The sequence below is a fragment of the Colobus angolensis genome, unplaced genomic scaffold (genome assembly GCF_000951035.1).
Source record: "Colobus angolensis palliatus isolate OR3802 unplaced genomic scaffold, Cang.pa_1.0 Scaffold208, whole genome shotgun sequence".
Taxonomy (NCBI): domain Eukaryota; kingdom Metazoa; phylum Chordata; class Mammalia; order Primates; family Cercopithecidae; genus Colobus; species Colobus angolensis.
Genome location: NW_012115244.1, coordinates 647,082 through 670,947, shown reverse-complemented (window position 1 = coordinate 670,947; position 23,866 = coordinate 647,082). Strand labels below are relative to the sequence as shown.

At 56.6% G+C, this 23,866-nt stretch overlaps 2 protein-coding genes across 2 annotated transcripts in view; one reads left to right on the top strand and one right to left on the bottom strand.

The window, feature by feature from the left end:
- The first annotated feature begins 438 nt into the window (after positions 1-438).
- LOC105512013 (selenoprotein O) lies at positions 439-15,554 on the top strand. The gene is made up of 10 exons (XM_011942268.1): positions 439-487; positions 3,818-3,860; positions 4,432-4,635; positions 6,647-6,827; positions 8,262-8,392; positions 8,680-8,960; positions 13,769-13,919; positions 14,636-14,821; positions 14,911-15,067; positions 15,145-15,554. The coding sequence occupies exons 1-10, from the start codon at positions 439-441 to the stop codon at positions 15,298-15,300; spliced, it is 1,539 nt and encodes a 512-aa protein (XP_011797658.1). The 3' UTR covers positions 15,301-15,554.
- A 64-nt stretch (positions 15,555-15,618) lies between these two features.
- The window catches only part of TUBGCP6 (tubulin, gamma complex associated protein 6), a 31,933-nt gene continuing 23,685 nt past the window's right edge, over positions 15,619-23,866 (bottom strand). The window contains exons 8-25 of the mRNA XM_011942240.1: positions 23,699-23,790; positions 23,462-23,601; positions 23,206-23,355; positions 21,960-22,041; positions 21,781-21,869; positions 21,588-21,703; positions 19,942-20,080; positions 19,539-19,613; positions 18,060-19,359; positions 17,785-17,828; positions 17,475-17,619; positions 17,182-17,350; positions 16,968-17,109; positions 16,624-16,818; positions 16,415-16,547; positions 16,123-16,336; positions 15,852-16,051; positions 15,619-15,757 (exon numbers count right to left, since the gene is read on the bottom strand). Of these exons, the coding sequence (XP_011797630.1) occupies positions 15,666-15,757; positions 15,852-16,051; positions 16,123-16,336; positions 16,415-16,547; positions 16,624-16,818; positions 16,968-17,109; positions 17,182-17,350; positions 17,475-17,619; positions 17,785-17,828; positions 18,060-19,359; positions 19,539-19,613; positions 19,942-20,080; positions 21,588-21,703; positions 21,781-21,869; positions 21,960-22,041; positions 23,206-23,355; positions 23,462-23,601; positions 23,699-23,790 (3,517 nt within the window). The 3' untranslated portion in view covers positions 15,619-15,665. The remainder of the gene's footprint in view (positions 15,758-15,851; positions 16,052-16,122; positions 16,337-16,414; positions 16,548-16,623; positions 16,819-16,967; positions 17,110-17,181; positions 17,351-17,474; positions 17,620-17,784; positions 17,829-18,059; positions 19,360-19,538; positions 19,614-19,941; positions 20,081-21,587; positions 21,704-21,780; positions 21,870-21,959; positions 22,042-23,205; positions 23,356-23,461; positions 23,602-23,698; positions 23,791-23,866) is intronic.

Here is a 23,866-nt window from a genome sequence, read left to right as displayed (position 1 = left end):
CCCTGCCCTCCACCCAGCGCGGTGTTGGGGGCGTGCCGAGGCCACTGCCAAGTGGGGCCTCCTCTCCACCCGCGGGAGCGCGGTGCTGGCAGCCGCCCGCTGCCTGTGCTTGTCAACCCGCTGAGGACCTTGGAGTCAGCTCCACCAGTGACGCCGCTCATGTTTACCGACGTTCGCTGGGGCTCCAAGTCCAGGGGCGGGAGCCGGGGTAAGAGGTTAGGTGAACCCTAACCCTGACCCCGCAGGTCCCCAGCCTTCCTCCGATCGCCCGTGGGGCGGGCCGCTTCGTCCAGCAGCCTCGCTCTGCGACTCACTTCACGGAGGTCTGGCCCTGACTTCCCTGCGGGTGGCCCTTTTTAACCCCGAAGTAAGGTGGCCATCGTTTAGATTTCGGGGGAGGGGGGCACATAGGTCGTCTAAGGCAGTATCTGGGTCCAGATGCCGCCAGGCCCGCCGGGGAGCCGTGCACGCGCCACCTACCTCTTGTGTACAGATAGCACTTCGGTCTGTTCTGCTCTTCTCCACTAAACAATGTACTTATTCCATATTGTTTACTGCTTTTGTGGAATGACTAGGAAAACAATACACACAAGTGTACATTTTATGTTCAGAGAAATGCTAAAGCCGCGTCTCATCCGGCCCCTCCCTGTGCTCTCATCACCTCCCCCTCCAGCGCCTGAAATGCCCCTCAGTCCCTCAGCATCCTTTCCCTGGGGCTCCGTCTGCTAAGCAAGCTCCTCAGACTGGGGTCTTCCTCACTCCCCCGTCTCCAAATCCGTTCTGTTCTGTGTCTGAGGGGCAGCCTGGCCCTCCCTCCGCACCCCCAGCGACCTGCTTAGAGTTGACGTACCAGCCGCCCACGGGAGCGTTTCTGACCCTTGGAACGTGGTGGAGATGCTCAGCCTGGGGCCTGCTTATCCTGTGAGCATTTTTTTTTTTTTTACTTTTTTCTTTTTCTTTTTGGCGAACATCTTAAACTTTCGTTTTGGTGATATTTTAAGTTATAAAGACAAATTTTTTATGAGAGTAATCTGTCGCTGGAAGACACTTTTTATATTTGAAGACTTGAGTATTAACGCAGTGCTTTCAGACCTGAGGTATGCTAGAATATATTTTCTCCTAAAAATTAAGGAGTCCTCTGACCTTTACTCAGGCCCTGCCTGTCATCCCCACAAGTGTCCTGGGGTCCCTGGCCTCACCAGTTCTCTGAGATTGAGGCTGACATCTGAAGTGGCTGTGAGAAGGAAGAGACTTGAACAGTGAAAACTGAAAAACATTCCTGAAAGAAAGTAAAGGAAATATAAATAAATGGAAACATCCCTCGTTCATGGGTTGGATAACTTTATATTAGAAAGACAACAGTACTCTTTGAAGAGATTCAGTACAGTCCCTATCAAAATACCAATGACAGTTTTTGCAAAAATAGAAAAACCCATTCTAAAATTCACATGGGGTCAGGTGCAGTGGCTCACTCCTGTAATCCCAGCACTTTGGGAAGCCAAGGCAGGAGGATTGCTTGAGGCCAGGAGTTGGAGACCAGCCTGGGGAAACAGCAAGACCCTGTCTCTTCAAAAAAATGTTTTTTTTTATTAGCTGGGCATGGTGGAGTGTGCTTCTCATTGCAGTTACTCAGGAGGCTGAGGTGGAAGAATCACTTGAGCCCAGGATTCAAGGCTGCAGTGAGCTGTGATTGTCCCATTGCACTCCAGCCTGGATGACAGAGTGAGACCCTGTCTCAAAAAGTAATACAATTCATATGGAATCTCAAGGGACCCTGAATGGACAGAACAATCTTGAAGAAAGTTGGAGGACTCATGCTTCCTGATTTCAAAACTTACTACAAAGCCGCAGTCAGCAAAACAGTATGGCATTGGCATAAGGATAGATATAGACCAGTAGGATGGAATAAAGAGCCTAGAAATAAACCTTCACATATATGGTCAGCAAATTGTCAACAAGTGTGCTGAGACCATTCGATGGAGAAAGACTTTTCAACAAATGGTGCTGGGAAAACTGGATCCTCATGCAAAAGAATGAAGCTGGGTCCTTACCTACACCATGAACAAAGTTAACTGAAGAGTGGACCAAAGACCTAAACGTAAGAGCCAAAAGTCTTAGAGAAAATAGGGAAAATGCTTCATGACATTGGATTTGGCAGTGATTTCTCGGCTGTGACACAAAAGGCACAGGCACCTAAAGAAATAGGCAAACAGGACTTCACGAACACTTTAAAAATTATGCATAAAAATACAGTATTAACAGTAAAAATGCAGCCCACAGAATGGGAGGAAATATTTGCAATTCATGTATCTGGTAAGTGAGTAATATCCAGAATATACAGAGAACTCTCAAAACTCAACAACGGGAAAAAAAAAACCAATTCAAAAATGAACTGGGAGGCTGAGACAGGAGAATCACTTGAACCCAGGAGGCGGAGGTTGCAGTGAGCCGAGATCGCACCACTGTCCCTGGGTGACAGAGCAAGACCCTGTCACCAAAAAAAAAATGTAAGTTAAGAAGTGTTGAGGCTGTGGAGAAACTGGAACCCTTCTGCACTGCTGTGGGAATGTGAAATGATATGGTGCTGTGAAAAACAGTGTAGAAGTTCCTCAAATAACTAAAAATAGAATCACCATGTGATCCAGCAGTCCTGCTTCAAGAGCAGGCTCTCAGGGAGACATTTGTATACCGATATTCATAGCCAAAAGGCTGAACAAGTGTCTTTCAGCAGATGAATGGAATATTATTCATCCTTAAGAAAGAAGATGCTGGCCGGGCGCGGTGGCTCAAGCCTGTAATCCCAGCACTTTGGGAGGCCGAGACGGGCGGATCACAAGGTCAGGAGATCGAGACCATCCTGGCTAACACGGTGAAACCCCGTCTCTACTAAAAATACAAAAAACTAGCCGGGCGAGGTGGCGGGCGCCTGTAGTTCCAGCTACTCGGGAGGCTGAGGCAGGAGAATGGCGTAAGCCTGGGAGGCGGAGCTTGCAGTGAGCTGAGATCTGGCCACTGCACTCCAGCCTGGGCAACAGAGCGAGACTCCGTCTCAAAAAAAAAAAAAAAAAAGAAAGAAAGAAGATGCTGACATGCTACAACACGGATGAACCTTGAGGACATGCTGCAGAGTGAAATAAACTGGTCACAGAAAGACAAATCCTGTGCGATTCCACTTACCTGAGGTACCTAGAGAGCCACATTCATAAGAGACAAAGAAGAATGGTAGGTGCCAGGGGCTGGAGGTGCTAGGGCTGGAGGTGCCAGGGGCTGGAGGGAGTAGAGGAATCGGGAGCTAGTGTTTAATAGGGACAAAGTTTCAATTTCACAAGACAGATTTCTGGACATGGATGGGGGTGATGGTTGTACAACATTATGGATGTATTTAATAGCAGTGATCTGTACACTTAAAAACGGCTAAGGTGGGCCGGGCGCAGTGGCTCATGCCGGTAATCCTCATACTTTTGAGAGGCCAAGGTGAGAGGATCGCTTGAGCCCAGGAGTTCAAGACTAGCGTGGGCAACATAATGAAACCTCATCTTTACAAAAAGTAAGATAAGAATTAGCCGAGCCTGGCGGCAGTGCCTGTAGTCCCATCTACTTGGCAGGCTGAGGCGAGAGGGTGGTGCTGCAGTGAGCCAGGTTTGTGCCACTGCACTCCAGGCCAAGTGACAAGAGTGAGACCCTGTCTTTAAAAAACAAAAAATAAAAAGTGGTTTAAGATGGTAAATTTATTTTGTGTGTATTTTACCACAGTGAAAATAATTGAAGAAAAAGAGGGTAGCCATCTGGCCCTCAGCTCTCACATCCCCTTCCCCAGGTGTGTCCGAGGTCCTGGCCTCAGCAGTTCTGCAGGACGTGAGGTGGAGGCCAGGGCCCTGAAGACGTGTGGGGAAGGCAATGCGAGACCTGGGGGTCAGAAGTGGCTGAGTGCCCTGAGGCCAGTGCTGTTGGAGCCTCAAGGGGTGGGTTTTTCGGGGCGGGCAGCTGGCTTCTCTGCCCTGCCTCCTCCCACTGTGGGTATGAAGGCTCTGGCAGGCACAGAGGAGCTCATTCCTTGGCTGGCCTATACCTGGGCACCCGTCCTGGTGCAGACAAAGGCTGTTGTGTCCCATGGGGCAGGGCTGCCCCAGGCCCTTTGCCCCCGCTGCGCAGTCACACAGTCTTGGCTTCTGCTGCAGAATCCTCGTCCTGGGCAGGAAGACAGACTCCTGCATGTGTTCAGGCCCATTTTTACCAGAGGCTGTGCCATTGCTGGAACTGGGCGGTGTTGGAGGCTCACGAGGCACCTGACGTCACCTGGGATGCGCGGTTTTCAGGGACGCGTGAGCTGCTCACGTTACATGCGTTCCCTCCTTTCCGTGTGCTGCCTGGAATCTTGGTGTTCGGTGATTCTTCCCCGGCCCACGTAGTGAACTCTGTGTTTGGTTTCAGACAGGCCGATGGTCGCAAGGTCCTGCGGTCAAGCATCCGGGAGTTCCTGTGCAGCGAAGCCATGTTCCACCTGGGGGTCCCCACCACACGGGCCGGTGCCTGTGTCACGTCCGAGTCCACGGTGATACGCGACGTGTTCTATGATGGTAATCCCAAATATGAACCATGCACGGTTGTGTTGCGTATAGCTTCCACTTTCATAAGGTAATGCCGGGGTCCTTTAGGCCTGTCTACACACGCTTGCTTAGAGAGTCCTAGGAGATCTGGGCCTGTGCTGCTAGGATTCTGGTAGAAACACACACACTCAGATGACCGCCTTGGCCTCTTCTGAAAGTCTAGCCTGTCCCTGGCAGCCTCGGAAGCTGCCTGTTCGCACAGTAGCTGCGTAACGCCCACTGGGAGGGATCTGAGTGCAAAGGCATTTGGTGCTTGGTTGTGACACTTGTGCTAAGGCCTCCCTCGCGCCCGTCCAGGCCCTCGTCGCGGCCAGAGATGGGCCTGCGGGAGCTGGCATGTCTCAAAGCACCAGCAGGGGGTCCAGGGCCACGGGCACCAGAGAAGGGTCCCTGCCTGGTGCTTCTGGGGAGGAAGGGCTCCCTGAGCCTGAGGCTGGGGACAGTGTCCAGAACTGTTTACTGGAGCTTATGACAAGGAACTACTTAGACTTGACTGAGGAAATGGCCATTGAAGAAGCAGGAGCCACAAGCGTGCTGTGCCCGATGTCCTGCTCTCCTGCTCGTGCTTTCTGATCTGATGGTCAGTTGCTCGTTGGTCTGGAGTCCTGGGCTGGCTCCTGTCTGATGTGAGCCATCAGTTACCAGTTTTCTTTTCTTTTTTTTTTTTTTTTGAGATGGAGTCTCGCTCTGTTGCCCAGGCTGGAGTGCAGTGGGGTGATCTCGGCTCACTGCAAGCTCCACCTCCCAGGTTCAAGCGATTCTCCTGCCTCAGCTTCCCAAGTAGCTGGGACCACAGGCGCCCGCCACCACATCCAGCTAATTTTTGTATTTTTAGTAGAGACAGGGTTTCTCCTTGTTGGCCAGGCTGGTCTCGAACTCCTGACCTCTGGTGATTCACCCACCTTGGCCTCCCAAAGTGCTGGAATTACAGGCCTGAGCCACTGCACCCAGCCCCCAGCCATCAGTTTTTGATGTCACCTTGTCACCTGGTGACTAGCACTTCCTCCTGAACACCTGAGCGTAGAGTTGTCTGTTGGTCTCGCGGCCCCATCCTGCCCGGGACACCAGCCGCCCACCCCTGAGGCTGCCTGTGGGCCTCTGGCCTTTTCTGTCCTGCGGTGGTGGGGACGGAAGGATCTGGGGCAGCAACTTCCTCTGAGGCCCCGCCCAGTGGCAGTGCTGGCATCATCGTGAAGTCCATCCTGTGCGGCATGGATGGACTGCCCTGGGCCTGCTGGTTGCCAGTAGTAACCCCAGTTGTGACCATGAAAATGTGTCCAGACCTTGCCTGATGTCGGCTGGGGGACAGTCACCCTGGGGGCCGGCTGTTGCTGGTGCTCACAGACGTGTCCGCAGCCGCTGACTCTCCTCGCACCCCTGCCCGAGGATGCGGCAGCAGGCCACGCCCCTCACGTGTAAGACCTGCAGAAAACCCTCCTCGTGGGGTGGGGCTGCAGGGGGTGCAGGAGTGTTGGTGATTTCTAACCCCGTGGGCCTCCCCCGCACGTGCCCCAGACTGCAGACAGGGCCTGGTCATGGCTGGATGTTGACCAAAAGTGGAATATGTCTGTGTTGGTGTCAGATAGAGCCAGGGTGCATTCTGTTTGGTGGTTTGCTTTTGTTTTAATCAAGTAAGATTTAGTAACCACAGCAGGCCGGGTGCGGTGGTTCACGCCTGTAATCCCAGCACTTTGGGAGGCCGAGGCGGGTGGATCACGAGGTCAGGAGTTTGAGACCAGCCTGACCAACATGGTGAAACCCCGTCTCTACTAAAAATACAAAAATTAGCCAGGTGTGGTGGCATGTGCCTATAATCCCAGCTACTCAGGAGGCTGAGGCAGGAGAATCACTTGAACCCAGGAGTTGGAGGTTGCGGTGAGCTGAGATCGCGCCATTGCACTCCAGCCTGGGCAACAAGAGCAAGACTCCGTCTCAAAAAAAAAAAAAAAATAGCCACAACAACGTCTTTTTCTTTTTCTTATTTTCACAAGGGGTCGGGGTCAGGTTTGACCTGTTGACAACTCGGGTCTTCCCTCCAGGTTTGGATCCTTTGAGATTTTTAAGTCTGCAGATGAGCACACAGGGCGTGCAGGCCCCAGCGTGGGGAGGAACGACATTCGCGTGCAGCTGCTTGACTATGTCATCAGCTCCTTTTACCCTGAGATCCAGGCTGCTCACGCCAGTGACCGCGTGCAGAGAAACGCTGCCTTCTTCCGGGAGGTCAGTGGGCTGCAGGCCGCCCCTCCCTGTGGGTGGGTGCTGGGTGTCTTCAGCACAGCTGAGGACACCCTCATTGTGGCCGGGGGACAAAGGCTTTTACCCAGCCTCCCAGCCCTTCTCTGAGCTCCCCGTCCTGTCCGCAAACCCCATCACGTGTGCCCTGGGACAAACCTGAAACTCCCCTGGGCTCAGTGGCGTTGGGGGCCCCGGGCGTGCTCTCCTGCTGGTATTCCTGCAGGGCCAGCTCAGGGCGGGGGTGCGGGGTGGAAGCACCATGGGTGCTGGGCACCTCCCATGTGGGTCGACACGTCTTGATGCCCAGGGCATCAAGTCGGGTCCTGACTGGGGAGATGCTGAGTGCCTGCCTTGGGTCTGGGTCCCTGCCCCACGGTCTGATGGCATCGTCCTTGTCACAGGGCATTCAGTGCACGGTGGGGGAACCTGGCGCCTCACCCTGGCTGGGCTGGGGGCCTGCAGCATCAGTGGGGTCAGACCAAGTCGGGGTTCGGGGGACTGGGCACAGCATCTTCTTTGAGAAGTCTCAGGCTATCCCTGGAGCAGCTGCAGCCAGGGCCGTGTGGGGACCCGCTTTGCCATGTGGCTGGAGGTTGTTGAGCTGCTGTCAGCAGAAGTGGGCGCGAGGCAGGTGCTCCTGGGGCTGTGTCCTGCCCCAGCTGCGTCCCTTCAGTCCACCCCAGCCGTGCTCCGTGTCGGGGATGACGGGGCTGCAGAAGGCCGGGAGGAGCCACTGGGGGCAGCTTGGTACTCCGGCATAGACAGCATGGGTGGTCAGGGCAGGTCACTCTGCCCCTCTGAGCCTCAGTCTTCTGCCAGGACACAGGGAGGACAGCACTGACTGCCTCCCAGGAGGGATGGTGGCCTGGCAGGAGCGAGGCAGTGTCAGGCCTGTGTTGAGCAGGGCCAGTGGGGCCTTCAGTGCACCCTGCATCTTGGGGGCTCCTGGCCCTCGTTGGTTGGCCCCTATTCTCAAGGTTGCCGGCGCTGGGCTGAGTGGGGACTGCTGTCTGGTTGGAGGGGCCAGGCCGGCAGGGTGGTGGTGGCACCAGGATGGACAGTGGCCTGGCCCTGGGGCAGGTGTGGCCCCTCAGTGAGCTGACCCTTCCCTGTTTCTTTGGGGTCTCTGCTGGGCCTGAGTCTGGGGTTCCCTGATTTTTCTAGTTTGGGTAAAAGCCGAATTTTGTGAGCATATAAAAGAGTGGATGCTGTGAGTGGGCTTGAGAACCCTTGAAACACACTGCATTGCCACGCTGTGGTGGAGGCGGTGACAGGACATCAGGACAGATTGCCCAGAAGTACCAGAGTGAGAGCCACTCAGTGAAGCACAGCTGGTTTCCGGGAGGGGAAGGATGGGCACAAATGGGGGGGTCTGGGCAGGACCCGGAGGAGGGAGCAAACACGCTGTCCCGCCCCCAGGTGACACGGCGCACGGCGTGGATGGTGGCTGAGTGGCAGTGCGTGGGCTTCTGCCACGGCGTGCTCAACACTGACAACATGAGCATCCTGGGGCTCACCATCGACTATGGGCCCTTCGGCTTCCTGGACAGGTAAGTGGCTGGGGGGCGCGAGCTGCATGAAGCCTGCTGCCCCCAGGCACTGGCCCATGATGCCGGAGGGGGAGCCGACGGGGCTGGGGGCTGATGTAGGAAGTAGAGAGTCCAGGGCAATCCCGGAGGCCTTGGGCGGAAGCTGTTGAGACAGGACCCCTGTGGGACAGGGCCAGAGAGCCATGGCCACGTGGGAACTTCCTCTGGGCCTCCCCTCCAGGGTGCCTGCACCATCTCCTGGGAACTTCCCCTCAGGCAGGGCGTGGCTCTCTTGCCCTGTGTGGCAGGTATGACCCTGACCACGTGTGCAATGCCTCCGACAACACCGGCCGCTACGCATACAGCAAGCAGCCCGAGGTGTGCAAGTGGAACCTGCAGAAGCTGGCTGAGGCCCTGCAGCCAGAGCTGCCCCTGGAGCTGGGCGAGGCCATCCTGGCCGAGGAGTTTGATGTCGAGTTCCAAAGGCACTACATGCAGAAGATGCGCAGGAAGCTGGGCCTTGTGCAGGTGGAGCTGGAGGAAGACAGGGCGCTGGTGTCCAAGCTCCTGGAGACCATGCACCTGACTGGTGAGTGACCCAGCCATGCCCACAGCGAGGCGCTTCCTGTACTGTTGTGGTTAGAGATGGTTTACCTTCCAGCTTCCAGTTTCCAAGTGCACAGTCACTCCTTGGGCCCGCCCCAGCCCCTGGCACCCCCATTCTACTCTCTGTCTTTATGAATTTGGTGAATCTAGGGGCCTCCTGCGAGTGGAATCATATGGTGTTTGTTCCTTGGTGACTGCTTATTTCACTTAGCAGAAGGTCCTCAATGTTCACCCAGGTTCGTGTCAGGATTTTATTCTATTTGAAGTCTGAGAAGCATCCTGTTGCGTGGACAGGCCACAGTTTGCTTATCCATGACCTACTGGCGTACATGTTCCTCTTCTGGCTGTTGTGTACGGTATCTTGTGTGTTGTGTGCAGTGCTGCCGTGAAAGTGAGTGCAAAGCTCTCTGATCCCTGCTCGCAGTGCTGTGGTGTACAGTTGGTAGGACTGCTGGGTTATATGGATGACTCACTGGGGTGCCCTAGCCAGGATGTGGATGTTGAAGAGAAGTAGCCGAGATGGGCATCCTTTTCGTGTTCCTAACCTTCGGGAAAAAGTGTTCAGTGTTTCACCCATTGAGTGTAATGTTAGCTGTGGACTTTTTAACATACAGCTTTTACCATGCTGAAGTTTTCTTTCAGAGAGCCTTTGCCATGAAAGGCTATTGCATTTTATCAGCTGCTTTTTCCTGCAATGAAGATGGTCATGTGATTTTATTATTTCATTCATACCTCCTTGCATTCTGGGGATAAATTTTACTTGGTCCTTTTAATATGCTATATAATTATTGTTTTTTAATATTTTTTGAGACAGACTTTGACTCTCGTTGCCCAGGCTGGAGTGCAATGGCATGATCTTGGCTCACTGCAGCCTCTACCTCCTGGGTTCAAGTGATTCTCCTGCCGCACGCAGTCTCTCAAGTAGCTGGGATTACAGGCACCTGCCACCACACCCGGCTAATGTTGTATTTTTAGTAGAGATGGGGTTTTGCCATGTTGGTCAGGCTGGTCTCGAACTCCCGACCTCAGGTGATCTGCCTCCCTCAGCCTCCCAAAGTACTGGGATTATAGGCGTGAGCCACCGCGCCCAGCCATATGCTGTATAATTATTTTAATACACTGAATTTTGTGAGTATTTTGAGGATTTTTGCATCCGTATGCGTAAGGGATACTGGCTTATAGTTTTGCCTTGTTTTTTCTTTAGTGTATGGCTTTGATGTCAAGGTGGTGCTGGCCTCAGAGTGAGTTAGGAGGTAGTCCCCCATCTTCCATTTTTTTCTTCAAAGTTTGCGAAGGATTTTTTGCCATTTGTTCTTAAGAGTATTTGGTACAATTCACCAGTGAAGCCATCTGGTCCTGGCCTTTTCTTTGTTGGAAAAATTTGGATTACTGATCAGTCTCCTTGCTTGTCTTAAATCAGTTTAGATTTTCCTTTCTTCTTGAGTCAGTTTTGGTAATTTGTGTTTCTAGAAATTTTCTGTGTCATGTAGTTTGTCCATGTCTTGTAGGTCATTTTGGCATACAATTGTTCATAAGAGTTTTTTAAAAACAATTTTATTGTGGTAGGAACACCACATGGATCTATCCTCTTAAATCGTGGAGTGCACAGGAGGTGCACAGAGCATCATAGCGGACGCAGGAGCAGTGCTGTACAGCTGAGCCCTGCAGCTTGTTCACATCCGCAACCCAAACCCTGTGCAAGCCGATCACCAGCTCCCCGCTCCCCTCCCTACAGCCCCTGGTAGCAACCACTCTGCTCTGAGTCTGTGAACCTGACTGCTCTAAACCCTTCGTGTAAGTGGAGTTCTGCAGTGTGTGTCTCCTCTGTTTTTCAGTCTATTACCTCCCTCTTATCTTGGCTATTCTTTCTCCAGTTCCTCAGGCGTGAGGTGAGGTAACTCATTGCAGATCTTCAGTGTAGCCATTTACAGCTGTGCATGTCCTTCTGGTCACTGCTTTTGCTGTGTCCATCAATTTTGGTATGTTGTGTTTTGTGTTTTTTTTGGTTTTTAGACAGAGTCTCACTCTGTCGCCCAAGCTGGAGTGCAGTGGCACGATCTTGGCTCACTGCAACCTCTGCCTCCCAGGCTCAAGTGATTCTCTGCCTTCAGCCTCCCAAGTAGCTGGGACTACTGGCATGCTCCACCACACCTGGCTAATTTTTGTATTGTTAGTAGAGACGGGGCTTTACCATGTTGGCCAGGCTGGTCTCCAACGCCTGACCACAAGTGATCTGCCTGCCTCAGTCTCCCAAAGTGCTGGGATTCCAGGGATGAGCCACCACGCCCGGCCAGTGTGTTGTGTTTTTAAATGATTTCTAGCTTCATTCCATTGTGGCTAGAGATGTCAGCCTTTTTAGGTTTATTACAACTTGTTTTGTGGCTTATCTTGGAGAACGTCCCGTGTGCCCTGGAGAAGACGGTATGTTCTGTTCTGCTGGGTGGAGTGTTCTTTGTATATGCCTGTTTGGTTTTATTGGTTTAGGCTGTTGTTCAGGTCTTCCATTTCTCATTGATCTTCTGTCTAGACGCTTTTTTTTTTTTGCCCAGGCCAGGCTGGAGTGCAGTGGCGCGATCTTGGCTCACTGCAAGCTCTGCCTCCCGGGTTCACGCCATTCTCCTGCTGCAGCCTCCCGAGTAGCTGGTACTACAGGTGCCCGCCACCATGCCCGGCTAATTTTTTGTAGTTTTAGTCGAGCCGGGGTTTCTCTGTGTTGGCCAGGATGGTCTTGATCTCCTGACCTCGTGATCCGCCCGCCTCAGCCTCCCAAAGTGCTGGGATTACACGCATGAGCCACCGCGCCCGGCGCTAGATAGTCTGTCCATTATTAAGTGGTGTGTTTAAGTCTCCAACTCTTACTATAGATAGAACTGTTTGTTCCCTGTCCCTTCCATTCTGCCACCGTTCGTACATTTTGGGGCTTTCTTATTGGGTGCATGTAGGTGCATGTTTATAATTTTTACGTTTTATTGATGAACTGACTCTTAACTGTATATAATGCTGTTTCTTGTAACTATTTTTTTTTTGTTGAGGGTGGGTGTCTCTCACTTTGTTGCCGAGGCTGGAGTGCAGTGGCACAGTCACAGCTCACGGCAGCTTCCACCTCCCACCTCCCGTGCTCCAGTTATCTCCTCCCGCCTCAGGATTACAGGGGTGAGCTACCTTTCCCGGCCCTTCTGACAATTTTTTATTTAAAATCTTCTCTGGCCAGGCGTGGTGGATCATGTCTGTAATTCCAACACTTTGGGAGGCCAAGGCGGGCGGATCACCAGAGGACAAGAGTTTGAGACCAGCTTGGCCAACATAGTGAAACTCATCTCTACTAAAAATACAAAGATTAGCCAGGCATGGTGGTGGGCGCCTGTAATCCCAGCTACTCAGGAGGCTGAGGCAGGAGAATCACTTGAACGCGAGAGGCAGAGGTTGCAGTGAGCTGAGATCGCGCCACTGCACTCCAGCCCAGGCGACAAGAGCGAGACCCCATCTCAAAAATACAAAAACAAAAATTAGCCGGGCCTGGTGGCAGGTGCCTGTAATCTCAGCTCCTCAGGAGGCTGAGGCAGAATTGCTGGAACCCAGGAGGTGAGAGGTCGTAGCGAGCCAAGATTGCACCACTGTACTTCAGCCTGGGTGACAGAGCAAGACTCCATCTCCCAATAAATAAATAAGCAAGCAAGCAAGCCGGGCGTGGTGGCGCACGCCTGTAATCCCAGCTACTCGGGAGGCTGAGGCAGGAGAATTGCTGGAACCCAGGAGGCGGAGGTTGCAGTGAGCCGAGATTGCACCACTGCACTCCAGCCCGGGCAACAGAGTGAGACTCCGTCTCAAAAAATAGAAAACTTACCTGATGTGAGGATAATAGTCACCTCAGCTCTCTTTAGGTTACTCTTTGCCTGGGTTTCTTCATCCTTTCACTTCCAGCCTGTTCGTGTCTTTGAACATCTTGCAGATCGTGTGGTGACAGCATGGAAATTGTCTTTTCACCCACTTTGCCAAGCTGCCTTTCATTGGAGAGATCAATCCATTTGCTTTCAAATTACTGATAAGAAACTACCTCTGCCATGCTTTTGGTCCGTCACGTTCTGTTGCTGCCTTTGTGTGTAGTTGACTTTTCTGTCGTGTGTTGCTTTGGCTCCTTCTCATTTTTAGACGTCGTCTTAGGGTCGCTGTGGTTTTGAGACAGTAGTTTTCCGGAGTCAGGGAGCACTGCAGTGTCTGTCACAAGTTGGGCCTTTTGCAGGCTGGTGACAGCTTCTCCTCAACACCCGCTAGCTCCTAAAGCAGGCAGTCATGACTGAGGATGTGAGGGCTGGGCAGCAGCCTCTGTGCCTTCTCGGTGTTAGCCCACTTCACAGGTGACTTGCAGGGCCAGAGCAAGTGGCAGCCGCCTGGGCGGTGGATGGGTGGAGGAGTGGGGTGTGGAGGGCTCAGGAGTCCCCGGACCAGTGCTGAGCAGGGCTCATGTGGCACCTGTGCTGGGGGCAGCTTTTGGGTCCATGTGGGTCTCTGTGGCATCCTTGCTGGGTGTGGGTCCGTGTGGCATTGTGCTGGGGTGAGGGTGAGGGTGTGGGTCTCTGGGGTAGTGTGTGGGTCTGTATGGCACCTGTGCCAGGTGGAGGGTGTGGGTTGGGGATCGTGTGGGTCCATGCTGGGGTGGGGGTGGGGGTGGAGCATCTGGGTCCATGCAGCACGTGTGCTGGCGGGGGGGGAGGGTTGGGGGGGGTCTGTACGGCACCAGGACATGGACCCTGGGCCTTCTGCTTCCAGCTCCCTGAGCAGCCTGTGTTCCAGGTGCTGACTTCACAAACACCTTCTTCTTGCTGAGCTCCTTCCCAGTGGAGCTGGAGTCGCCAGGCCTGGCGGAGTTCCTGGCCAGGCTGATGGAGCAGTGTGCCTCCCTGGAGGAGCTGAGGCTGGCCTTCCGGCCCCAGATGGATCCCCGGTGGGTACTCAGTTCCTACTTCCTTGGATTTGTTTCCAGAAAGGGAGGCACAATCAGAAACAAGCCGGAGGAGAAGCTGGAGGCAGGGCTGGCTGGTGCCCAGGTGGCTGCTCCGCTCCCAGGAACAGGCGCAGTCAGGGTGTCTCTGTGGTGCTGGGGCCCGTTGGTCACAGAGGAGAGGGCGGTGAGGCTGACACAGGTGTCGGGGGAGATCGTGGTCTCTGCTGTGGTTGGGCCTCAGGGAAAGCCTCTGGGTTTCCAGGGAGGATGGGCTCCCGGAGGTCAAGCTTTCCCACACCATCTTCCAAAGGGAAGGGCTGCCCCGTGTGGAGTCCCGCCCATGTAGGCTGAGACGTGGAAAGTGTTGTTGCTTTTAACTTAAAAAACAAGACTAGTGGGGTTGGCTGGGAGTGCCAGCCAGCAGGCCCTGCTGAGCGTGAAACCCCCTCCGCTGGAGAGAGGGTGGCCCCAGCCCACCTGGACCCTTCTGGAAATGAGGGAAGCGCTAATAGCAGTGCCCGTCCCACAAGCATTCAACTCTGGAGGCGGAGACCCTCCAGCAGAAAGCTGGGCAGCAGAGCATGGACATGACTGGTGTGTGTCCACTGGGTCCATCCCTGCTAGTGGAGTTGAAGGGACCTTGGGGACTGGGCTGCTTGCTGCAGGGCAGGGACACGGTCAGGGGCCACCTCCCAGACACCCTGGCCTCCCCACAGGCAGCTATCCATGATGCTGATGCTGGCACAGTCAAACCCGCAGCTGTTCGCACTCATGGGCACCCGGGTGGGCATCGCCAGGGAGCTGGAGCGTGTGGAGCAGCAGTCTCGGCTGGAGCAGCTGAGCATGGCAGAGCTGCAGAGCAGGAACCAGGGCCACTGGGCCGACTGGCTGCAGGCGTACAGGTGAGCCCTGCATCCACGGTCACCTGGTGGGGGGCGCTGCTGGGAAAGTCCAGCCCGACTGTGATTCCAGAGCCCGGCTGTGATTCCAGAGCCCGGCTGGACAAGGACCTGGAAGGCGCCGGGGATGCTGCTGCTTGGCAGGCTGAGCGTGTGCGCGTGATGCACGCCAACAACCCCAAGTACGTGCTGAGGAACTACATCGCGCAGAACGCCATCGAGGCTGCCGAGCGTGGGGACTTCTCAGAGGCAAGCACAGGCCTGTCCCTGTGGTCCCTGGGAGGGGGGGCTGGCCCCGGACCCCTCTCACCCTCACGATCCTCCAGGTGCGGCGGGTGCTGAAGCTACTGGAGAACCCTTACCACTGTGAGGCGGGGGCTGCCACAGATCCCGAGGCCACGGAGGCCGATGGGGCGGATGGCAGGCAGCGCTCCTACAGCAGTAAGCCCCCGCTCTGGGCAGCTGAACTGTGCGTGACATGATCTTCCTAATGGCCTCGGCGCGCTCCACACCCCTGGAGCCTCCCGAGGTCCCCGTGTGCTGCCGAGTGGCTGAGACAGTGCCGGGCTGCCTTCTGGACTGGGGGATCCTGCCCGAGCCCATGCACACCTGTCTTTCCGTGATGGCAGAGACATCCAGTCAGGACCTGACCCGTCTCTGTTTGAGGCCAGCTCAGCAGTGCAGCCTGGTCCCTGGGGGCTGGACCCAGGCTCCTAAATAAACCAGCAGCTCCCTCAGGCCCATCTGTGGTTCTTCCCCCACCCTTCCCTCAGCCCCCGCCCAGGAGAGAGAGATGCAGACAGGGTCTGAGGACACCTTTATTGTGCATGTCCCCCGCAGAGCAGCCTCAGGTGTCCTGGTAGTAGTTGTTGAAGTTGATACGCAGCAGAAAGTCCTCCAAGTGGGGCTGGTAGCCGCGGTTCACCAGCTTGGTTACCACTAGGGACCCGTGAGCCACTCAGGCTGCTGCCCATGGTGTGAGCCCCGCCCTGCCCCCCCCCCCAACAGCCCTCCCAGCCAGGGTGGGCCTCACCTTTGAAGAGAAAGTGGGAGTAGTACTTGAAGGTGTTGTAGGACTGCTGCATGAGTGCAAAGTTGGGGTGCTCTGCACCCCGCGGACCCCCAGCAGGGCCCCAGGCTTGGGAAATGAGCTGGCTGCGGAATTTGAGCACGAGGCTGAAGATGCTGTGGATGACGTTCATGACGGGCGCCGCCTTCTCCGTGAGCAGGCCCCTGCGGGGAGGCAGTGCTGCTGGGTGGGCTCAACTGCGACCACAGGGACACAGCCGCTGCCCGGGCCTCACCTGAAGACGGCCTTGTGCAGGTACTCTGCGTGTGCACGCTGGATCTCCTCCAGGTCGCCCACGGTGGCCAGCCTGGCCCTGAACTCACACCAGGTGACGTGCAGGATCTGGTTGGCGATGTAGCCCTGGATGACCTTCACGAAGTGCTGCATTTCGTGCTTGAACAGCTGCAGCTGACGGAACTGCACGGAGCTGGCCATGTGGCTCAGCAGGGCTGGCAGAGGGCAGAGGGTGGAGGTGAGCGCAGCCTCAAGCCAGGGCTGTGGGGCGCCGGGCTCCGGTGGGGCCTCACCTGTGCGCTTGAGGTGGAAGCAGATATCCTTGAGCGCCCACATCATGAGCTTCAGCTGCAGCAGGAAGGAGAAGACGCCACTGTACTTGCTCAGGCAGCCCTCAGTGATGACAACGTTGAGCGGCCAGTCCACCTACAGGGACGCATGGCTCAGCAGACGTCCCACGGGCAGCCCCTGTCCCATCCCCGTGGCCAGGGCTGCTGCTGACCTTGTACCTGAGCTCCAGGCAGCTCAGCACATCTGGGGCGTTGGGGGCAAACACCTCAGGCAGGTACTTGAGGGCGAGGGAGAGGTTGGAGGCGTGCGGGGTGTCCCCATGAAGGCTGCACTGCAGGGCCTTGCTCAGCACAGAGTTCAGCACCAGTGGGTTGAGCAGCTCCCCGGGTGTCTGCCCGGCCCCAAGCTGGGCAGAAAAGGGACCAGTATCCCCAGGAGTCCCAAGCACATGCCTGGCACTTGCTGGCGCCCCATGGGGCTGGGGGCCTGCAGCCAATCTCCCCTTTCCCACGGCCTCCCCTCGACCACTGGCCCCACTCCATGTCCGGAAGTCACCTTCTCAAAGAGCAGGTCGCTGAGGGACTGGGCGAACTCGCCGTCCTCCATCAACAGGAAGTGCCGCAGCGCCTCGTAGTGTGCCTCCAGGTGCAGCTCCACAAAGAAGTAGTCGACGGCAGCCTTGTTCACCAAGGAGATGCTGGCAGGAGGGAGCTGGAGTCAGGGTGGGCCAGGACGGGCTGGGTGGGCAGGCTGGGGTGGGGGCACTCACTGGGCGGCCAGTGGTGCTGTGATGGAGTGCTTCATGAGCACAGGCAGCGTCAGCAACTCGCTCAGCTGCACAGCAGTCTCATCCGCGGCAGACTGGACCTGGGGGTCCACGGGAAAGGCGAAGGCCCGGGGAAGCACGGGGCGCAAAAGGTGAGCGATGGGCGGCTCAGCTGCAGGAGATGGAGCACATACTGGGAACCGGCGGCCCAGGGCTCCACCCCCACCCAGAGGAGATGGAGCAAGTGCTGGGAACCAACCAGCCCCGGGCTCCCTGCCAGCAGTAGCTGCACTCACACATGGACTCGTAACTGTCCGGGTACCGCTCCAAGTGGTACTGCCCTGCCAGGTCTGCCAGGTAGGCCTGCTCACCGCCCTGAGCCTCCGCCGCCACTGCCGCCTCCTCACCAGGGCCTAGGCTGCTCTGGGCAGCTGTGTTTTCCTAACAAAACACCAGCCTCAGAAACACCTCCCCACCACACGTTGCCCCAACTCCCAGCTCGAGCCAAAAAAAGGAAAATCGCATGTGGGACCCACCCGCGTGATAACCTGGAGGGACAGAGCCTCCCTACCTGCTGTGGGACCCCCCAGGCTGCATCCACCTAACCTGTGAGTTCAGAGGCTCCTCAGTGTCCCCGCTCCTCCCAGGGCCTGTGTGGACACAAGTGGACAAGAGGGCGTCGGGGCCAAGCGCCTGTGGAGGGGATGGAGCAGAGCCGCCCCTGGCTCAAGCAGCCCCTCCCATGTCCCCCAAACAGCAGCCTGGCTGACAAGGAGGCCTGAAGGGGAGCTTCACATGCCACCAACCCCACCGCCTGCCTACCTCCCAGGCTCTGTGGGTCCCACAGTCCCAATCCTGGCCACCAGCCACCCTACTCTCACCTAGTTCTTCAGAGACACTGTCTCCCGGGGTGTTGGGCAACCATGGCCGGGTGGGAGCCACGTCTGACACGTTCTCCCCGATGCTGATGCTCTCCTCCCTGCAGCCTGAGCTGGGGGAGGAGAGAGATGGCCCCAATTCTACAGGCAGCCGTGGCCCACAGTCCAGCACAGTGCTCTGTGCTCCCGGGCTGAGCGCTGACTGGGACGTGTGGCCAGGGGGGCTCTGTTGGGGCCTGGGTGTGTTGGGCTCAGCTTCTGGGGAGACAGTCCCCAGCATCATGTGGGACGGAGGGGCGGGTGCACGGGTGTTCCACCGTGGCCGGGTGGAAACCATGTCCGACACAGGCTCCCCCAAGCTGATGCTGGTGTCAGACACGTGCCCGTGGATGTTCCACCGTGGCCGAGTGGGAGCCGCCTCTGACACAGACTCCCCCAAGCTGATGCTCGCATCGGACACGTGTCCATGGGTGTTCCACCGTGGCCGGGTGGGAGCCACGTCCGACACGTTCTCCCCGACCCTGATGCTGGCGTCAGACACATGCCCGTGGATGTTCCACCGTGGCCGAGTGGGAGCCACTTGTGACATGTTCTCCCCAACCCTGATGCTGGCGTCAGACACGTGTCTGTGGATGTTCCACTGTGGCCGGGTGAGAGCTATTTCAGAAGCACAGCCCCCCGTGGGAAGACCACCTCCTGACTCGTGCCCGAAGAGCTGCTCCGTGGGCTGGCTGCTCCCCTCCTTCAGAGCGGCACGCCTGGGTGGGTGTGAGGGGGACAGAGCCACCTGCAAGGTGGAGCCACAGGCATCCAGCTTCCCACAACTGTCCTCCCACAGCTGTGGCCCTGAGCTGCCCAAGTTGCACTCTGCAGCCTTCAGGGGTCCTGGTGCAGGTGAAGCGGCCACAGCTGGCCTCAGGACAGTACTAAAGTCGTACTCCTGTGGCCTGGAAGGCTGAGTGCTGGCTGCTGCGGGTGCCTCCCCAGGAGCTGAGGGGGGCAGGTCCAAGTTGATGGTCTGCAGCGCCGCCTCCAGGAGAGGGACCATGCCAGTCTGCACGGACTGCTCAGCCCCTGGGCCCACAGGTAGGAAGTCTCCAATGCTGAGGCTGTCAGAGAAGGGTCCGGCCTCCTCCGCCTGCTGCAGCCCTGTGCCACCTGCCCCCATTGCTACAGGCTTAAGGGACTGTGGGGTCAGCAGGCCTGGCCTGTTCCGGCCATCCCAGGCAGCCGAGTGTTGCTCCGCAGGCCCAGCATCACAGCCTTGGTCTCCCTCTTGGTGCTCAGGGCCCAGAGATGTGACCTGAAACACAGTGACATCAGACCCAGTCTGGTCTCAGGCTCCCCCAGCCCTCGAACTGTCCCCCAAGTTCAGCTGTGCAGCCATGACCAACACGAAGTACCCAGGGCTATGGGGAAACCACCAGGCCCGACACCCCCAGCTCAGAGCTAGGGCACCATGGGTTCCACTCCACCGCTCACCTGGGAGTGCACGCTCAAGAGGACGTGTGGCGGCTCCTGGGGCTGGTGAGCCTCAGACATTGCTTTCAGCATCTCCTGTAAATTCAAGCCAGAGGGGTGACCAGCAGAGCTGGAGTCAAACACAGCCTCTACCGCCCATGGCAGCCGTGTGTACTGAACCAGACAAGGCTTGTGCTGGGCTCCACTGGGACCCTGGGCCTGCAGAAAGTACTTCAAAACCACGAGCTCCTCACCACCTGTATCTGTGCAATTTGGTGGCACGCAGGGAGAGACAGTGCTCTGCTGCAAACACGAGAGCCACCAGCCCTCTCCTAGAAGAGCACACAGGTCTGTGTGCAGTCTCAGGGGTTCCCAGACCCCCAAAGCCCAGGGAAAGAGCTGCCATCTAAAGCCACAGAGATACCTGAGTGTGTTTCTCATCTTCTAAGAGAAAACGAAGCCGTGCACTCTCCAGTCGGTGCCTCTGGATTCTCCACAGCGCCTTCTGCTCCCGACGAGCTGCCTCTGCAGAGAGCTTGCTGTAGTGGTCGACCAGCGCCTGCCTGAAGCCACACCCAGAGAGGACACGGCCACAAGAGTCACCCCACCTCATCCACCTGGTGCCTCTCAGGCCAGGATGGTTCCCCATAACAGAGGCCCCAGTGGGCCCTTGTCCCCCAATCTCCCCCTACCAGGAGCTGATAGCTCTGGACCCTCACAGCACCTGCAGGGCAGCACCAGGCAGGCCCTTCCACCTGCGAGGCTGGGAGACCCTGGTGAGTCGGTGCCCAGCCAGGGCTCAGCAACGTCTGCTGGATGAATACCAGAATGAGATCCTGTGTGGCCTGAAGCAAGGGGGGAGCAGGAGGCTGAGGGCCCCAGGCCTGTAAGACGTAAGGCCTTTTCCCCTTCTACAGGTACAAAGCTGAGAACTGAAGACTAACGCAAAAAAGCACATGAAGCAAAACCAACACAAACACTTTATTTGCTGAACTCAAAGCCTGCCTCACTGTGCTCCATGATTTTGAGCTTCTCACCAGCAGGCAACTGGGCTCAAACCTGAACTGGCTAGCTCTAATTTGGCTGCCACAGGCCAGAGACATAGTGTCTAGGCCTGGTTTTATCCATGTGTTAACAGGACAGTCTCGACTGACATAACGTGAACACGTATGCATGCATAAATGCATACGCAGATGTGCTTGCACACAGGCACACACACCCTTCCACACATATCCCTCAGGGGCTCCATAAACAGATCTAAGGTTGGGACAAGAGCATCGTGTGGCACTGAGCAGGAAGCGGCCAGCCCCTCCCACAAGAGGCTCTCTCCAAAACCCCGAACAGCCCCTGGAAGGCTCCAGCACTCCTCAGCCTAGGGACAGGCTGATGACAGCACAGGGAGACAGACTCGGATGCCGTGTGGGACAAGCACCCTGTCTCGGCGGTGCGCGGTGGTTCGCGCCTATAATCCCAGCACTGTGGGAAGCCGAGGCGGGCGGATCACCTGAGGTCAGGAGTTTGAGACCAGCCTGGCCAACATGGTGAAACCCTGTCTCTACTAAAAATACAAAAAATGAGCTGGACGTGGTGGCGGGCACCTGTAATCCCAGCTACTCGGGAGGCTGAGGCAGGAGAATTGCTTGAACCTGGGAGGCAGAGGTTACAGTGAGCCAAGATTGTGCCACTGTACTGCAGCCTGGGTGACAGAGCGAGACTCCATTTCAAAAAAAAAAAAAAAAAAGCCCTGTCTCAGACCAATAACAGACTTAAATAAGTAAGGGGGGATGTTTAGAAAGAAAATAGAGACAGGACCCCAAACAGTATGCAGGCCTCGCCTGGACCCTAATCCATACAAACCACCCACAAGACAACACGCAGGACGGCTAAGGACACCTGGATATGGCAGAACTGCCACAGCCACTCTGGGTTCAGCATATTGGTCTTTCTACCTTAATGTTGCTTGAAGGTTTTCAAAACAAAATGTAAAATCATCAGTAAGATTAAGCCAGAGCTACAGGGCCCCTGCCACGCTGCTCCCCTAGGCCTGGAGCCCCGGCTGGGCTGCCCTACCTCGCCTTCCTCTCCAGCTCCTCCTCCAGGGACTTCAGTCTCCTCTCCCTGTCTCGGAGCTCACGGGCGTAGCTGAAGTCATCATCCAGCTCCTCCTGCCTGGCCGCCTGGCGTCGCTATAAAACACACAGCCTGGCCTGTGAACTCAGGACTCACAGGCCTGACCCCGCAGGGACAGGTCCTTCCTACCCACCTCCTGGTCCTTCACAAACTGTTCTTTCAGCCTCTGAAACTGCTCACGCTTTCGGGCGTCCAAGGCCATCCGTTCTGACATCTGCCGGTCTACATTGGGACAGTAAGAGGTGCAATGTCACAAGGAGGCCCCAGCAAGGCCCCCCGAAACTGCAGAAGGGAAGACTTGGGGCCACTCACCACTCAGTGCACTCAGGACCCTGGATGCTGCTTCCCGGGCATGAGCAATTAATTCTTGTTTTGCAATTTCCATACGTAATTCCTGAGAAAGACAACTGGTAAACAAAGCATCCTGGCCAGGTGCAGTGGCTCATGCCTGTAATCTTGGCACTTTGGGAGGCCAAGGTGGGTAGATCACCTGAGCTTAGGAGTTTGAGACCAGCCTGGACAACATAGCAAAACTCCACCTCTACTAAAAATACAAAAATTAGCCAGGTGTGGTGGTGGGTACCTGTAGTATCAACTACTTGGGGGGCGGTGGTTGGAGGGAGCTGAGGCAGGAGGATCTCTTGAGCCTGGGAGGTGGAGGCTGCAGTGAGCCATGTTCAAGCCACTGCACTCCAGCCTCCTGGCCCACACAGTGAGACCCTGTCTCAAAGAAAAAAAAAAAACCTAATTCTCTGACCCCTCACCTAGGATGCCCAGGACACCTGTGGACTCAGGGCCAGCAGGGGAGACACATGGTCCAAGGGTTCGAGGAGGGACCAGGTGATGGCAGGACACCCCCCCCGCCACCCCTCCCCCACCCCCAGGCTCTCAGCAGTGGCAAAGCTGGCTCCAGGCCACGGACGGGAGCTGACTGGCTCTCACAGAGACATCTGGGGCTGAGGACCCCAGGCTGTGTGCCTACCCTGGAAGGAAACCAAGGGGCCTCAGAGAGGGGGCTTCCCCGCTCGGCCTTATAGGCCTGCCCCTGCCCAGGTATCCCTGCTGCCCACCAGGCACCGGGCCAGAAACGGTGTTCCTCGGAATGGCACTGACTGTACCACCGAGCCCCTACCAGAGGACACAGGAGAGGCGTGGCCCGTCCCTGACACACGGTCCCTTCCCAGCAGAAGGGGGACTTGCAAAGGCCATCTGAGTACAGGACCACAGCCCCTACTGCCCTGGAGTGCAGCCAGGACTGTCTGTCCACAGCCGGTGGGCCCAGGGGAAGCCCCAGCATAGTTTCCCACACCACCAAAACCTTGCTTCAGGCTGAGCCACCCAGACCCAGAAGGAGAGAACAGAACCCCTGCCTGGCATCTGGCTCCAGGATATTCGTCTCAGCTCCCCCTTGGCATCCACCCAGGCCACCGCCAGGACAGAAAATGCCAGAAGGGAGGCCCCCATCTTGCACAGCCCTCATGGTCCACCCCACCAACCTGAGACCCCAGGAAGCAGAGGTGGGGCAAAGAAAGCCCCCAAGACCCGTGGTGCCACGCACCTTCTCCTCCTTGCTGACAGAGCTGTGGCGGGCCACCCTCTCCATGCGTCCGACATAGACGGCACAGTCCTTCTCGATCTCTTTCAACTCCTCGAGGGAGAAAATCACCGAGATCCGGGGGACGGGGACGTCAGACCAACACAGGTAATGCTGCCAAAGGGGATGTAGGCGCAGCCACCAGCATTCAGCCCCAGCCTCAGACTCAGCCCAGGGGAAGATCAGCCCCTCCCCTCCCCATGCGTGAGCCCCTCCTCACCCGGGGGCAGCAGAGCTTCAGCAGGTTAATGGTCTTCCCGCAGACGTACACGTCGTGGGCAATGTGCTTCAGAAACACGGGAACACAGTCCTCCACCTCTTTGGAGATGAGCACGTAGCCATGTGTCCAGTACGACTTATCTAAGGTGGGGCGAACACCAGGGTGGCTGGCATGGCCGTGGCCCTGAACCCAGGCCCACAGGCACGGACCCCCGCCCCGCAACCAGCTGCCACCTACCTCGGAAGCTGAGGTAGTCGTGGTTCACCTGAATCATGAACTCGCCATAAGCGTCTCTGAACACCCCGCTGTACACCCAGTCATGGATGAACCTGTAATAGGGGAGCAGCAGGGGTAGGCATGGTCAGCAGAGAGATGGGTGGGGCCGTCAGTAAGGGGCGGGGTGGG

Excerpts from the sequence above, each read along its gene's own strand:
- LOC105512013 (XM_011942268.1), top strand. The coding sequence starts at position 439 with ATGCCGCCAGGCCCGCCGGGGAGCCGTGCACGCGCCACCTACCTCTTG. Across the intron at positions 8,393-8,679 it reads CCCTTCGGCTTCCTGGACAG|GTATGACCCTGACCACGTGT; the intron begins GTAAGTGGCTGG and ends CCTGTGTGGCAG. Across the intron at positions 13,920-14,635 it reads CGGCCCCAGATGGATCCCCG|GCAGCTATCCATGATGCTGA; the intron begins GTGGGTACTCAG and ends GCCTCCCCACAG.